This window comes from Bactrocera tryoni, chromosome 3, assembly GCF_016617805.1.
Source record: "Bactrocera tryoni isolate S06 chromosome 3, CSIRO_BtryS06_freeze2, whole genome shotgun sequence".
In the NCBI taxonomy this organism is placed as follows: Eukaryota; Metazoa; Arthropoda; class Insecta; order Diptera; family Tephritidae; genus Bactrocera; species Bactrocera tryoni.
In genome coordinates this window covers 86,812,282-86,826,381 of record NC_052501.1, presented here as the reverse complement: position 1 = coordinate 86,826,381, position 14,100 = coordinate 86,812,282, and the positions used below count along the sequence as shown (strand labels likewise).

Here is a 14,100-nt window from a genome sequence, read left to right as displayed (position 1 = left end):
GTTTAAAAAAATTTATTTCACTATGTTTTAAAATTTTTGAAGTAAATTCTAATTTCCACTCTGTAGCAGCGCAAAGGAGGAAACGTTTTGAATTCGGTTAAAGTACCGAATCGACTGCATGTACTCTTCCTCTTCGATCCTGTTTAGTTTGAACGTCTGGAGCCGATTTTCCCCAATAAAACGACCAACGGCTCGTAAATAACAACCTAGGCAAAGAAACTATAGAAATGGGGATTTTGAATAATGGCAGACATACCTGAATCTAATCCAATTAACGTAAAGTCATAATAAATACTTTGCAGTATTGGACCTCCATCGAAATTTCGCAACAATAAAACATTTTCTCCTCTTTGTTTTCCAGTAATTATCTTTTTTAATTGCCCTAAGTAAATACGAATCCGTAAATTTAATACAATATCAAAATATTAGTTTTTTACAAACCGTAAACATCCCATAAGGCATCCAACGTTGGGTATTGCTTATGAATTTTTAAGCAAAAGTCCACTCGTCCCACTAGTACCATTTTATTTCGCCCATTCTTGAATAAATTCGACTGCTCTTTCATTGGTGAATTTGCGCCTTTCACATCAAAGCACTCGTTGCGAAAATCTTTAACAACCACGTCAATAGTTCTATTAAAACTACCCTTTATTGGTACCGATTGTGTGACACTTGGTTTTGGAAGTGGTAGGAGGACATATTCCGAATTTCGGTGTGTATTCGGTGTTAAGACTGTGGTATTAAATCGTCCTTCAGGTTGTGGGTTTTTAAAGAAATAGTCATTGGATAACTTCATTTGTTTTAAAGGTTTGTCAATGGTGTAGCTTTTATGTAAGTTTTCAGCGGTTTCAAACTTTCCATGTAAAGCGGCCACAAATCGGTGACACGAGTTAGATGATTTGGAACCAGGTTCCACCGAATACTTTCGATTACCTAATTATGTGTACATATTTTTATTCTAAAGTTTTGCTAATACTATGAATACTTACTGGAAGCATACATTTCCACTAATTCTAAGCGATTTTACTTCAATGTTTACCGCTTTAATAAAGTTCTTTTTCCTTTCTCGGAAACTTTTATAACGGAACTTTAACAATTTACAGTAAGAATGAGTTATAACATTATTTGCCTTTCAAAAATAACCTTGACAATTTTTTGTTTATTTAAATATTGCAATGTTCTTATTCATTCACAATATAAGCTTGTAAAATGTACCGTAATATATAATTCACGTTATTATCAAACCGTTCATTTACACTTAATCGTTATTCTTACACACTATGTATGTATATCTACATTCCTACTACATAATTATATGGCATTCAAATATATTTTTTACCTAATATTATAAATCGATGCATTAAAAATCATATTTTTCGAGTATTATTTACAAATTCCCAACATCATTAAATCGCTTCAATTTCTCAGGGAAGTTATCTCTAAAGAGTACAGGATCTGCCCGAAATTCTACACTGCGCAACGGCATGCGACCGTAAATGCTGGAAAACCTGTCGATGCAAGCTGATCTTTCGCGCATATGATTTAAATCAGCAGATAGCATTTCTGTATTAGTACATTCAGGACATTTAAATTTTTTCCGTGGTGTGACTTTTATCGGGGGCTTATTAGTAATGTTTGCAACAAGAAAATTCATAGCGATATCTTCGCAATTCATATGCTGGTCCACCCATTCTTTAATATTTCCAGGCATTGCATATGTGTACATATGACTCCAAAATTTATGATGAAAAGCGGCGCCAGTGAGAACCATTGAAATTTGGTTAGTCCATTCTGACTCGTAACGCCAATGCATCGATGCATTGTCCCACACATGAATTCGACTTGGAAATCCTACTATGCGATCTGGAAACTCTCGCCAAACTTCATATCTAAAAATAAAGCAAAGTTTCGTTAATCATTCTTCAGGTGTCCCTAATCATTACCCGAAATCCAGTTCATCAGTGGTAAGCATATTAATATCATCATCAATCGTTAAAATTGCTTCAGTTTCAATTTCATTGTAGGGATAAAAACGGTTTGATAGCTTGTTTGCACGCGTTTGAATAACCTTTAGCGGTTTCGGAATTGTGGGAAATGAGGATACTGAAATGGAAGTTATCAATTAAGCTATATGACTTAAGATATATTGAATATATTACAATGTGGTGGCATCTTATTTTGATTATTCCAAATAACAAGTATGCTCTGAAGAGATGGCACCATAGCTAACTTTTGAATTAACGTGAAAAGGCTCTCAACTCGATCATATGTTAATATCACAGCTGTAAATCCTTGTGACTTGGGTGAAATGACAGGCAAAAATAGTGGGTTGAAAGTACTTCGATAATTATCATCTGGTTTATTCCAATCCATTATGCTACGAGCTCGATGAGGAAATATCCTATTTTCCAAAATTTCCAATGATGTAAGCGTTATGGTATTTAAATCTTTAAAATATCGATTGTACACCCAACGGCCGTGACGTTGTAGTTCAAAAATTTTTGTATGCGATACTCTGCTCAACTTTTTTACTATAGAATGAATTTCTGCCTCACGAATACTTATCGAAAACAATGTCCAATCAAGCACGTCCTCAAACGGCAATATAAAATTATCAACAGCAATCAATGGAATGCAGTTATAGGCTAGCATTTCCATTAAATCCGATTTACCTGCGTTTACACTATGGGAATATAAACAGAAGGTTCCTTTTTCGTATGCCCGTGGATATTCAACACTTTTACCACGACTGCTATTACAACGTAGCATATTTTTTGAAGAATAATCTATACCATTTTTAATACATTTATCAAGCAGTAGCACTTCGCTTGGGTTATCGTCCACTAGTGAATGAATTTGTCTATGGTATTTTGGATACACGTTTGGTAAAATTATTACCAATAAATTTTTTCGAGGTAAATGTGTGGATTTTGGCGATAAATCTGACACATGTTGTTGTGCAGGACTATAAATAGGTAACGATAAATCAAATCCGTTCCGATAGCTCCACGAATCAAATCCTCCTCCAAGAATTATGGCACGATCAGTTTTCAAAGTACTCCCATCGATCCGTGGTATCATATTAAAAATAATATGATTCTCTCCATTATCCCAATAATTTTGCATCGCTAGTGCACGTTCCACTGCATTTGATTTAACTAAGTTACTATTCAAAGTATCAATGCTTGGCAGGAACAGGCAGGCTTCATTCGGGTTAGGCGTATAATATCGACTTCGGACAACCGCTTCAAGTATTTGGTAGTATTCTCGAGTAAGAATTGAGACTGCTTCCCCTTTTACCTCATCGATGTATTCTTGAAGGGGATATACATATACAGAAAGACGGTCGTGTCCTTTTTGTCCGCATTTGTATAAATTTATACAATCCCACATTCTACAACTGTCGTCTCGGTTACGTGCTTCATCGCTGTCTTTTGATAACAAGATTTCACGTACATGAATAAGGTCAAGCGGAACTTTATTGTTGTTTCGTCCAGCTTCATTCCGTAAATTAAATATATTGCACACGATGCAAACACCACAGATAGTCAAAATCAATATAATTATATATGAAACTAAAGTTTGGAAACGTTCGCTGCGATGATTGAAAACTGCTAGCAATTTCTTCATTCCTAACTTTTTGGTGGTCGCTAGAAGGATACCAATGTTTTCCAAAGACCACAAACTACGAACTTCCTCCAACACCAACTTAGTGATGCCACTTGTTAGCATTACAACAGAAAGACATAAATCGGTAATATCAAGTTTTCAGATATGGAAAAGAAAGTGTTATTCTTATAAATATTCAAGTTTTTGTAAATTATTATTGTATTCTTCTTTTAGTAATAGGTTTAGTTGGCGTATATTAATTGTTATATCAAACATTGTAAGAATATAATAAAACTTTACTTTCAAAGCCTGGCAACATATAATGTTTTTGAACATTTCTAATTTTTGACATTTGACGTCTCCAACTTTGCATTCGACAAATCTCTTTAAAGGAACTCCAGTTGATTGTCCACGCGTTATTAAGGTTTTTTGTCAACAAAAGCTTTATTATCGAAAATAATATTTCTAGTTTTTAATATAAAAGGTTTGAGGAAAGAACGGCAAAATGAGTACAATACTTGAAAAAATTGCTGCCATCGAATCCGAGGTAAAACTAAAATTCCAAGTGAAATAGCAAACTAAATAAAAACTAACCTTAACATTATATGCCGCCTACGAATGTATGGTATGTCTACCAATACCATGGGAAATTTGGAATAAAATCATAGATGGCACGCACCCAGAAGAACAAAGCGACATCGGCTCATTTGGGTCTTTTAAAGGCTAAGTTAGCGAAGCTGCGTCGTGAGTTAATATCCCCAAAGGGCGGTGGCGGTGGTGCCGGTGGCGATGGTAACAGTGTTAATTAGATATATGTATATAATTTCGGGTAAATATGGTGTTTTTATAGGCTTTGAAGTTGCGAAAACTGGAGACGCTCGAGTTGGGTTCGTGGGGTTCCCGTCAGTTGGAAAATCAACTTTGCTTTCTAATTTGGCAGGTGTTTACAGTGAAGTCGCAGCATATGAATTCACAACCTTGACCACGGTCCCTGGATGTATTAAATATAAGGGCGCAAAAATTCAAGTAACTCGTTTAAATTCTATAAATTATTAAAAGTAATACTTTTATCTTTTTTGTTATTGTGCAGCTTTTGGATTTGCCTGGAATTATAGAGGGTGCGAAAGATGGCAAAGGTCGAGGTCGTCAAGTTATTGCGGTGGCTCGAACGTGTAATTTAATTTTTATGGTTCTTGATTGCCTTAAGCCTTTAGGACATAAAAAACTACTTGAACATGAATTGGAAGGCTTTGGTATTCGTTTGAATAAAAAACCACCAAATATTTATTTCAAACGTAAAGATAAGGGAGGCGTGAATCTGAACAGCATGGTGCCGCAATCTGAGCTGGATGCTGATCTAGTTAAGACTATTCTTTCTGAATATAAAATACATAATGCTGACATAACATTACGATATGATGCGACAAGTGATGATTTAATTGATGTTATTGAAGGAAACCGGATCTATATACCTTGTATCTACTTGCTGAATAAAATTGATCAAATATCCATTGAAGAACTCGACGTTATTTATAAGATCCCACATTGTGTTCCGATTTCGGCGCATCATCGATGGAATTTTGACGATTTGCTAGAAATGATGTGGGAATATCTCAAACTGGTTCGAATGTGAGTTATACGATTCTATGGATTTGAGAAATCATCTAATTTACGAATTTGTTCGTTTTTACAGTTACACCAAACCTAAAGGCCAACTTCCGGACTATAATTCGCCTATTGTACTACATAATGAACGCACAAGTATCCAAGATTTTTGTAATAAGCTGCATCGCTCAATTGCGAAGGAATTCAAATAGTAAGTATTTCCAATTTCAAATAATTGGGTTTTATTAAAAAAACTTTAATTTATTAGCGCTTTAGTTTGGGGTTCTTCTGTTAAACATCAACCACAAAAGGTTGGCATTGAGCATATTCTTAACGATGAAGATGTCGTGCAAATTGTGAAAAAGGTTTAATAGTCTAACAGCTGTTACATACATATACGAATATGCGATTGTCAAAAGTTTTAAAATGAAATAAAAATGTAATTTTTTCTTCAAGAAATGTTAGTAAACTTCAGCAGTTATTTAATAAATCAGAAATACGATACACCTTTGGGAGATAACAAAGCCAGAAATTATTTTTAAATATATTATATTCAATCCAGTTTTCTCGTTTCGTATGTTTGCATGCATATTTATATGTGATTTTTAGAGGCATATATGTTATACATAAATACTTAAATGCTATCTAAATTAATTTCTTTTCTTGTTTTATATTATTGTATATAAACGAAACAATTTCTTTTTATTACTATGTTCTTTGTGTAATTGTAATAATGAGGCATAACAATAAATCTGGGATTACGAGAAGTTTGGCTGAATAGCAATCAAATCCATAACATCGGCCAAGACTCCCAGTTATACATATTCAAAAAAGAAAAAAACATACACACAAACATTAGACTCGGCCAGAGAGTTTTAATCGGCTGTTTTGAGCCCCAGATGTAGACGTAACAGGAAAAGCGTGTCTAACAATAAAAAAAAAAAATAAAAATTCACCTACTAGTAAGGATTTAATAGGGTTTCTTTATCGTTTTAAAAATGTACAAATTTCCGTTACTAAATGTAACGAATAGGTGTGTATGTATTTAATTATGTTGTTACGATTCCCTGCATAGTACGTATGATTGCTCCAAGGCGCTTTGCCGGTTTAGGAGGGATGTAAATATGGACGTCTGGTTATTTCGACCACGCCATTGTACAGATTTTATGAAACGGTTCTTCCTGCTCGCAATGGACCGCGCGTTCGCTTGGCTGGTGGCTCAGCCATACTACCATCGTCGTACGTGACAGCGTTATCCTAAGAATAAAAATACAAATTGTATTAAATCTTGCATTAGTTTACCCTATTCCCCGGTTTACTCACTTGTGCATTGGTTGGCGAGTTTTCATTGCTCGGCAGATGATCAGTTCGCTTATCACCAACTAAACGCAATGTAAGATTCGCACTGCTGGCGGCCGAAGTATTGATTTTTTTAACGACCGGTGCTGAGACTGCTGTTGATGAGGTTAACTTTGACGCCGCAGATATTGGACCTGACGCTAATGTGTAAGTGTCTAAAGGTATGTATACCTTTGTATTGTTGTCCGGTTTATCCATAGGTTTATAATACATTTCTGGTAAGTGTATTGTTACAGGAAAAGAGTTTGAAGATGTGCTGCCATCGCCTATTTTCGAGTTGATTATGTACAGTGCTAGATCACATGCTGCCCACATTTTCTATATTAAGAAAAAAATATATATACATTTATATAATTTTAACAAATAATTATATTTTTACTTACTAAGTTATATGAATTATCTTCTGCATTCGGTGTCGTGTCCTGGTGGTTTTTCATCATCTGTATCAGATTCACATAGAAGCTGTAAGAGAACGCTTCACGCTTCATCATAAGTGGTTCAAGAATAAAGCGCAAACATTTCTCCACTTGTTTTAGCTGTACACGATCTTCATAGTCGGTGAAGGCTGGGTCATGGGCTAAAACAGGTATCGCAAACGCTAACATGAAATCAGGTAAAAGGTAAGCGGTTTGCGCATCATTTTTGCTCTCCGTCGCTATAAATTAATTTGTTTTAAAAATATTTTTGTGATAAATTACCAAGAACTACGTACACATTGTCGCTATTGTTTTGATATATTCACGCCTTTTGTTGACGTCCATTTCCACATAGTTCCGAATGACCTCAGATTGTCTATAAATAAGCAATCAGGTTAATATTACAAAATTAGTATCTGAAAGCAACATATGAGGTTAATGTGGGCGCACCTTTTTTCAGTTTCACGACCAACTAGAACATAATATCCCATAAAATCGAGTGGTAAGCATTTATTGGGCAAACCTTTGCCCAATCCTTTATGCAACTTCTGAGCGAATATATCGCGCACCTCAGACACGGGATCACACTGTAAGAACGCAAAAGACATAAACATACATGATCTATAAGTATCTATTTAGATATATATTTTCTGATTCTCACCATGACTTGCGATAAATTGAAATATTGTTCAGCATTGTATTGATCTCCAACTCCTTTTTGCTCGCAAATCTTCAGCATAGCACAAGCAGCACTAAGCCTTAACCATGATTTTTCAGCGGGACACAAGCGATTCTGTTCCAACAAATCACCACGCTGATTTATGAAAGCGATCAGCATACGAAATGTTTTCTGTGCTGCATGCTCATCTGATCGCAAACCGATTAGCCAACGTGCCATTGTTTTAAGAGCGTCCAATTTGCAAAGTGTGTCAGCAGGCAACATTTCTTTACTACACCAGTCACCAACCGGCAGGTCGCAGTCCCGTGTTTCAGAAACGCCTTGAATCAGTAACTCCTTGACAACACGTCTTGCAATCATATTTTTGACTGGAGTGAGAAAGGCTTGTGGCATATGGTAGGCAATATGGCCCAGGGTACAAATTTTTGTATGTTGATATGGATCTTGTGGAGAGAGTGTAACCCGTAAAGATTCAATGATTTCATTAAATATTGGATGAATTATAGGCGTTTTTGTTGCAGGATTGATAGAATCAGCACCAGCACTTCCGGCCATTTGAGTTTGCACGTTAACAAATATGCAACGCACTGCGTGTTTGGCCTGCTTTACCGTTCCTGTTAATGCAAAGTCTTTGCAAATTGAAGCCAGTGCTTCCAAAACAGTTGGATTGATGTCACATAAGGGCTGATATCGGCCTAGATGTACGAGAGCCTTCAGTATAAGAGGTGCAGCGTAATCCTCCTCGTGACTTAATAAGGCGATCATGTGTCCTAAGGTTTCATCGGTGAAAAAATGCGCAGAAAATATATACGAAAGCATCTACATGAAAGAAAGGTTAGGCCACAACTAGGATAAAATAGTCATTAATCTTACACATAAGAATTTAAGACCACGTTCACCGGCTTCCTCACTGGGTACACCCATTTCTTCTACAATTTTGCCACGTTGCATGCATTGGTCAACAAGGCTGAAAAAATATATTAGGATTATCAAAAATTTCCAAATTGCCTCATAAAAACTATGATCTTACCCTATTAAAATACCGATTGATTCCTTATCTACCATGACTGACGCAATTCGTTCAATCAACATTTTGACGGTATTGTAATATAAGTTGGCCGCCATTGGATTTCCAAGTTTCTTTAGAAGCAGTGACATAGTGTCAGCACATTCTTTGCAAGACACATCCCGCTTTAAAATTATCTCCATATAACGTAGTAAAGATGCATCTTTGCGCATATTGACGCTGAATTTCGCTATAAATTCAGTCGCTTTAAGAGGATCTGGCAGTAACCTATATTCATTATATTATATTAAAATTTGCTATACATTTTATTGTGTCAACTTACTTGCAAATTATGGCCTGTTTAACGTTAAGTTGGTTTTGCATTTTTTGTGTAAGTTCTTTGGTGTGATGCATTTTTACCCAATCACTAACGGTTTTTCTTGTTTTCATTTGATTTTTTTGAATTTCCATAAACGCTTTCATAGCATTATCATCGAGTGTACCCAGAAGGAGGTATAACTTCTTCATTCTTTCCTCTGAAGGCAATTTGTACGGTACGAGGCAGGTGATAAGTAAACGTTCAACGAGGAGCCGATCCTCGATTCCGGGCATATAATAACCATGTAATATTTTATTTTTTATCCAACTTACAGATTCCTTTAAGTCAAGCGACAGGTCATTGGGTTCACATAAAACCCTTTTGTAAATAAATGCCAGCCCATTCATAGCTTCTTTACGGATTTTAAATTTTTTATCCAGCGTGCGTTCTCGTACAATATGCAATAAATCTTGTGATTCACATACTATATTAAATTCCCTTTTGGCCGTCGCAACAATGGCCATAACCACTTCATAGCGGACTGTTTCATCGGAATCATGTTGACGGGCGCGTAAACAGTCGGTTATCTCTTTTCGCAAATGTGGATGATTTAATAGAAAATGCATTGAAGATTGTACACACTTAACGCGTATCGCTGCAGCAATGTCGCAAAAACGACCCAAAAGCATTCGCAATAATGAGGTATGTTTTTTTGAAAGCTGTGAGTCCTTTTCGGAAAACATTCGAGCTAATAAGGATACCGCCTCTGCATTGGAATAAAACAAAAATACATAAATTCACTATATAAACTAGAGAAATATTAGAAGAAAATTCCTTACTCATCCTCTCTATTTCAGTTGTAGACTTTAGTTTGCATTCCAGTTGTGGCAGCACGGAGCACATCAGATTCGGACTAATTTGATATAGTTCGTAGATGAGATCATACATTTTTGCTGTAACCGCAATATTTTTATCAATTTTACCCAATATAAGGACTTGGTTAAAAAACTAGAAAATAAATTTGATTATTTATTTTCAATATACAATATAATATAGTAATCATACAATTTTTATGATGGGTTCCAATGCGTAACTTGTCTTTTGAATCAATTGCTCCGCTAAATGATAGGCGTGAATGTTAGCAGATTTTTGAGGCTCTACAATGTTAATCAAGATTAAATCTAATAATGGTGTAGTCAAATTGTCAGCTTCCGTAATAAGAGGACTCATGATATCAATCATGAAATTTTTTACTTTGGTGCTGTGATCATCGCTAAAATACAATCGTATATTAATTTCATTCAATGAAGTAATATTTTTAAAATGTGGACACTTACTTAATAATTCTAAACATCATAGCAAAGAGTTGGCAGAAAATTTTTTGGCAATCTTCAATTTCAAAGCACATATTGAAAGATTTTACGAAGGCTAAGTTTTCAAGCAGGTAAAAATACCTTTTGAAAGACGCATCTTTTGGATCTTTGAGACCGTTAAGCTGTTTGATGAAAAACATAAATATAGCTTTGATTTGGTCCTGGTCTTTATAAGGTGCCTCGGGGGCAAAAACTCGCAATATATCAGCAATGCAACATGCCACTAAAAGTTGAACATCGCGCGATGAATGTTGTAGAAAGTATTCATCTACCAGCATCAGTGCTAATTGTATATAATCAGGAACGTGTTTTTCATCTTGGCCCATAGCTTGTAACGCATGAGCTAGAGTCTAGAAATGAAAGTAATGAAATCAGAGCGTTTTTTGTAGCATTCAATCTCTTACCTTAAGTCTGCGGATAAGCTCGTCCGTCCCTAAATCCTCAGTCAGCGGACGACAACCTGAGGGATATTTTACGTCCGTCATATTTGTTTATGAAAATATGCCGATTTATTTGTTTAAAAGCGGACTATTTTTTTTATTTTTTTACGAATACTTCGAAAAGACTGTATGAGGAATAGAAAGATATGTACTGCTTAATAAAATGTTATTAACTCAGGATTGCATTTATTCATATATTTAATATTATTGTCAGAACGCAGCGCTATATGCACAAAATATACAAGGAATGGAAATGGAAGAAAAAATTAGTAAATGTAAATATCGCGAGTTATTGAGGATAACAGAGTTGCCGAATTACTAAATATTTATCATATTTTTTGATAATTTAAACATCTATTTTTTCACTATTTTTTACAAAACCCATAGAACTGGATATAACATTTTCTTATCTATATATAGATCGAGGAGGCACAAATTTCATTTTTAATTATAAACAAAGTTTTGAAACCAAACAACACCCCAATCAATACAAAATTTAATTTTTATATCTTGCAATGGCATCACTGGATACTGTATAAAAAAATCTGTAATTCTGCTTAACAATCTTGGGACTTCTGCGAATGCTTTTACATATTTACACAATATAAATATATTAACAATTTATTTTTCACTTAGAGCTACTTCATATACCGGCTCGTTCTCATATATTTCTCGTTTTTTGCATTTTCTTATCGTCTTAACAATTCACATCAGCTATAGTTGCCGCTGTGGCTGTCACTACCACTGATACACAACACAAAACATATTTTATTCTTACATATTTACTTAATAAAGATTACGCTCTGTAGCAGACATCGAACGCTCACTTTTCTTGTTTTTTTCACGAAATCTGCATATCTTTGCACAAATTCTTAATAGATTTTCGCGCAATTACTTCACAATATTTTTACGCTATTCTTTCCGTGTGTGCTTCTTCTTTAACCGAATGTAAAACCGAACGCCATCTTTTGAGGCGTCGCTATTGCTCAAACTTCCGTTGTAGATGGCGCTTCTGTCAAACTAGTTCAAGTTTTACCTCCAGGTGGCACTATCATCAAAAAACAACTGCAGTATTATTGAATATTCAGCGCTGATTTCAAATATAATTTATAATTATAATATAATCATAAAATAAAGAAGAGAAATATTTTAATATTTTCCATTCCGTGTGAATCATTTGAAAATATTAATTGCATGATTTTGTCTCATAAGCATTTTTATGCGAAAGTATTTTTATGAATAACTTTATATCCATGAACGTTTGTGCAACTCTGGCGTTGCTTTATCTCGTTTGACTATTAACAATCGTTTTTATGTCTGGAATAAAAATTTAGAATCATTCATTTAGTTCACCTCCTTTAAGAACTAAATTTAAAAAAATTTAAACTTATTCTATGACGCATATTCGCATATTTTATAAGAATAAACTGTTGTGAAATTTCTACTATATCTGATTGTGATAATTGCGTACAAATATTATTAAGATATGATGGAGCAAATACCATATACTTGGTTATTTTTTGCAGCCGGTGCGATTTGGTTTATCAGGTATTCGATATTGTGATCTATTTAATACTATGAATGACAACAGCAAATTTTTAACAGATTATATATGCAAGGAGGCAAATACCGGAAGAGTACCACCGCAATGGGGAAAGTGGTAATTGTAACAGGAGCAAACACAGGCATTGGAAAAGAGACTGCTCGTGAGCTCGCTAAGCGTGGAGCTACTATCTATATGGCTTGTCGTGACATGGCAAAATGTGAAAAGGTGAATATTACTATCATTAAACATTAAACCAACAAATTATTTCCATTTGAATTCTAATTGTTATATTTTTACACTATATAATCCTTTTTCGAAATTGGAATCCAAAATCGAAATATTTGCCTTCGAATTTCGAAATTAAGCTTATTGAAAATATTATTATTAGTTATAGTAAGTTCATGACAAGGTCAATTAATGGACATACATATTATACGTGTAATTCTTATTTCAATGAAGTACAACACTTTTTGGTCAAACTGATGTGGCAGGTGCTACAAGGTTTCAAAAACAGAATTTCGGTAAAAATTAAGAATTAAGAATCATTTAAATAAAAAGAAAACGTAGATGAATACAATTGGTTTGCTCCAATACTAATCTGATTGTTATACCGTGTTATTAGTACATATGTACATATAATTTTTCGTATTTCAGGCACGGCAAGAACTCATCAAAGATACTTGTAACAAAAACATTTTCGGCATGAAACTTGATTTGGCTTCCCTAAAATCAATTAAGGATTTTGCTGATAAGTATGTATAATATATTTCATACTTGACTAATCTATTAAATTTGAAACTAAATTTTTAGCTTTAAAAAAATTGAGTCGAGATTGGATATTTTGATAAATAATGCCGGAATTATGCACTGTCCGCGCATGGTTACTGAAGACGGTTTCGAAATGCAGATTGGTGTTAACCACTTAGGACATTTCTATTTAACTAATTTGCTTCTTAATCTTCTAAAGGTATTTATTGTGCAATTATTAGTGAAAATATTTTATTCATAGTTTATATATATTGATTCTAAAGAAATCAGCACCCAGTCGGATTGTAGTTCTATCAAGCTTAGCGCATAAATTTGGACCTTTTAAAAAAAATGATTTTCTTAGTGAACATTCATACAGCCCTTCAAAAGTTTATTCACACAGTAAAATTGCTAACATTTTATTTGCACATGAATTAGCTAAGCGATTACAGGGTACAAAAGTGACTATAAATTCATTACATCCCGGTGTAGTTGAATCTGAATTAACGAGACATCATACTATTATTAATAACGCAGTTTTTCGGTATGTACATATAATATTTATTTCAACATTTACTAAAATCAATTAAATATTTATTATAAAGACCAATTGCAACCGTTTTGAAATGGCCATTTTTCAAAACCACACCTAATGGAGCACAAACTACAATATACGCAGCCTTGGATCCCGACTTGGAATTAGTTAGCGGAGCTTATTTTGCTGATTGTCAACCGAAAAAAACTACGGCAGTTGCTCGAGATGACCACTTGGCTAAATGGCTGTGGGATGAAAGTGAGCGTCTAATCAATTTGAAGTTGATACAGTTGGGTATAAATGAAAACTAGTATTGATAAAATCTGCAAAATTTTGAACGATTTCTTTGTGATTTAAAAATCAATATTTATCCCAAGCTTTATATGCAAAACAAAAACTTATAATAAATAAATATTTACAAATACATTGTATATGCTAAACACTTCAATATTACTTTAATTTATTT

General features: G+C 34.2%; 5 protein-coding genes across 5 annotated transcripts; 2 read left to right on the top strand and 3 right to left on the bottom strand.

The window, feature by feature from the left end:
- Nucleotides 1–23: 23 nt before the first annotated feature.
- On the bottom strand, nt 24–1,046 carry LOC120772411. The gene is made up of 4 exons (XM_040101006.1): nt 990–1,046; nt 442–933; nt 257–382; nt 24–206 (listed from the first exon to the last, which is right to left on the bottom strand). The coding sequence occupies exons 1-4, from the start codon at nt 1,000–1,002 to the stop codon at nt 49–51; spliced, it is 789 nt and encodes a 262-aa protein (XP_039956940.1). The 5' UTR covers nt 1,003–1,046; the 3' UTR covers nt 24–48.
- On the bottom strand, nt 1,022–3,716 carry LOC120772408 (exostosin-2). The gene is made up of 3 exons (XM_040101004.1): nt 2,160–3,716; nt 1,944–2,103; nt 1,022–1,889 (listed from the first exon to the last, which is right to left on the bottom strand). Exons 1-3 carry the CDS (start codon nt 3,628–3,630, stop codon nt 1,388–1,390), a joined length of 2,133 nt encoding a protein of 710 aa, XP_039956938.1. The 5' UTR covers nt 3,631–3,716; the 3' UTR covers nt 1,022–1,387.
- Nucleotides 3,717–4,014: 298 nt separating this feature from the next.
- Nucleotides 4,015–5,738, top strand: LOC120772410 (GTP-binding protein 128up). Its single transcript, XM_040101005.1, has 7 exons — nt 4,015–4,033; nt 4,094–4,156; nt 4,278–4,401; nt 4,460–4,635; nt 4,700–5,238; nt 5,303–5,425; nt 5,483–5,738. The coding sequence occupies exons 2-7, from the start codon at nt 4,115–4,117 to the stop codon at nt 5,583–5,585; spliced, it is 1,107 nt and encodes a 368-aa protein (XP_039956939.1). The 5' UTR covers nt 4,015–4,033; nt 4,094–4,114; the 3' UTR covers nt 5,586–5,738.
- Nucleotides 5,739–6,047: 309 nt separating this feature from the next.
- LOC120772407 (sister chromatid cohesion protein PDS5 homolog B) lies at nt 6,048–11,746 on the bottom strand. Its single transcript, XM_040101003.1, has 14 exons — nt 11,585–11,746; nt 10,771–10,931; nt 10,331–10,716; nt 10,059–10,266; nt 9,833–10,001; nt 9,018–9,759; nt 8,699–8,962; nt 8,542–8,635; nt 7,651–8,487; nt 7,440–7,576; nt 7,286–7,365; nt 6,957–7,228; nt 6,538–6,891; nt 6,048–6,471 (listed from the first exon to the last, which is right to left on the bottom strand). The coding sequence occupies exons 2-14, from the start codon at nt 10,849–10,851 to the stop codon at nt 6,379–6,381; spliced, it is 3,717 nt and encodes a 1,238-aa protein (XP_039956937.1). The 5' UTR covers nt 10,852–10,931; nt 11,585–11,746; the 3' UTR covers nt 6,048–6,378.
- A 365-nt stretch (nt 11,747–12,111) lies between these two features.
- Nucleotides 12,112–14,082, top strand: LOC120772591 (retinol dehydrogenase 12-like). Its single transcript, XM_040101301.1, has 6 exons — nt 12,112–12,354; nt 12,412–12,577; nt 13,007–13,104; nt 13,163–13,319; nt 13,384–13,643; nt 13,705–14,082. Exons 1-6 carry the CDS (start codon nt 12,293–12,295, stop codon nt 13,943–13,945), a joined length of 984 nt encoding a protein of 327 aa, XP_039957235.1. The 5' UTR covers nt 12,112–12,292; the 3' UTR covers nt 13,946–14,082.
- The last annotated feature ends 18 nt before the right edge of the window (nt 14,083–14,100 follow it).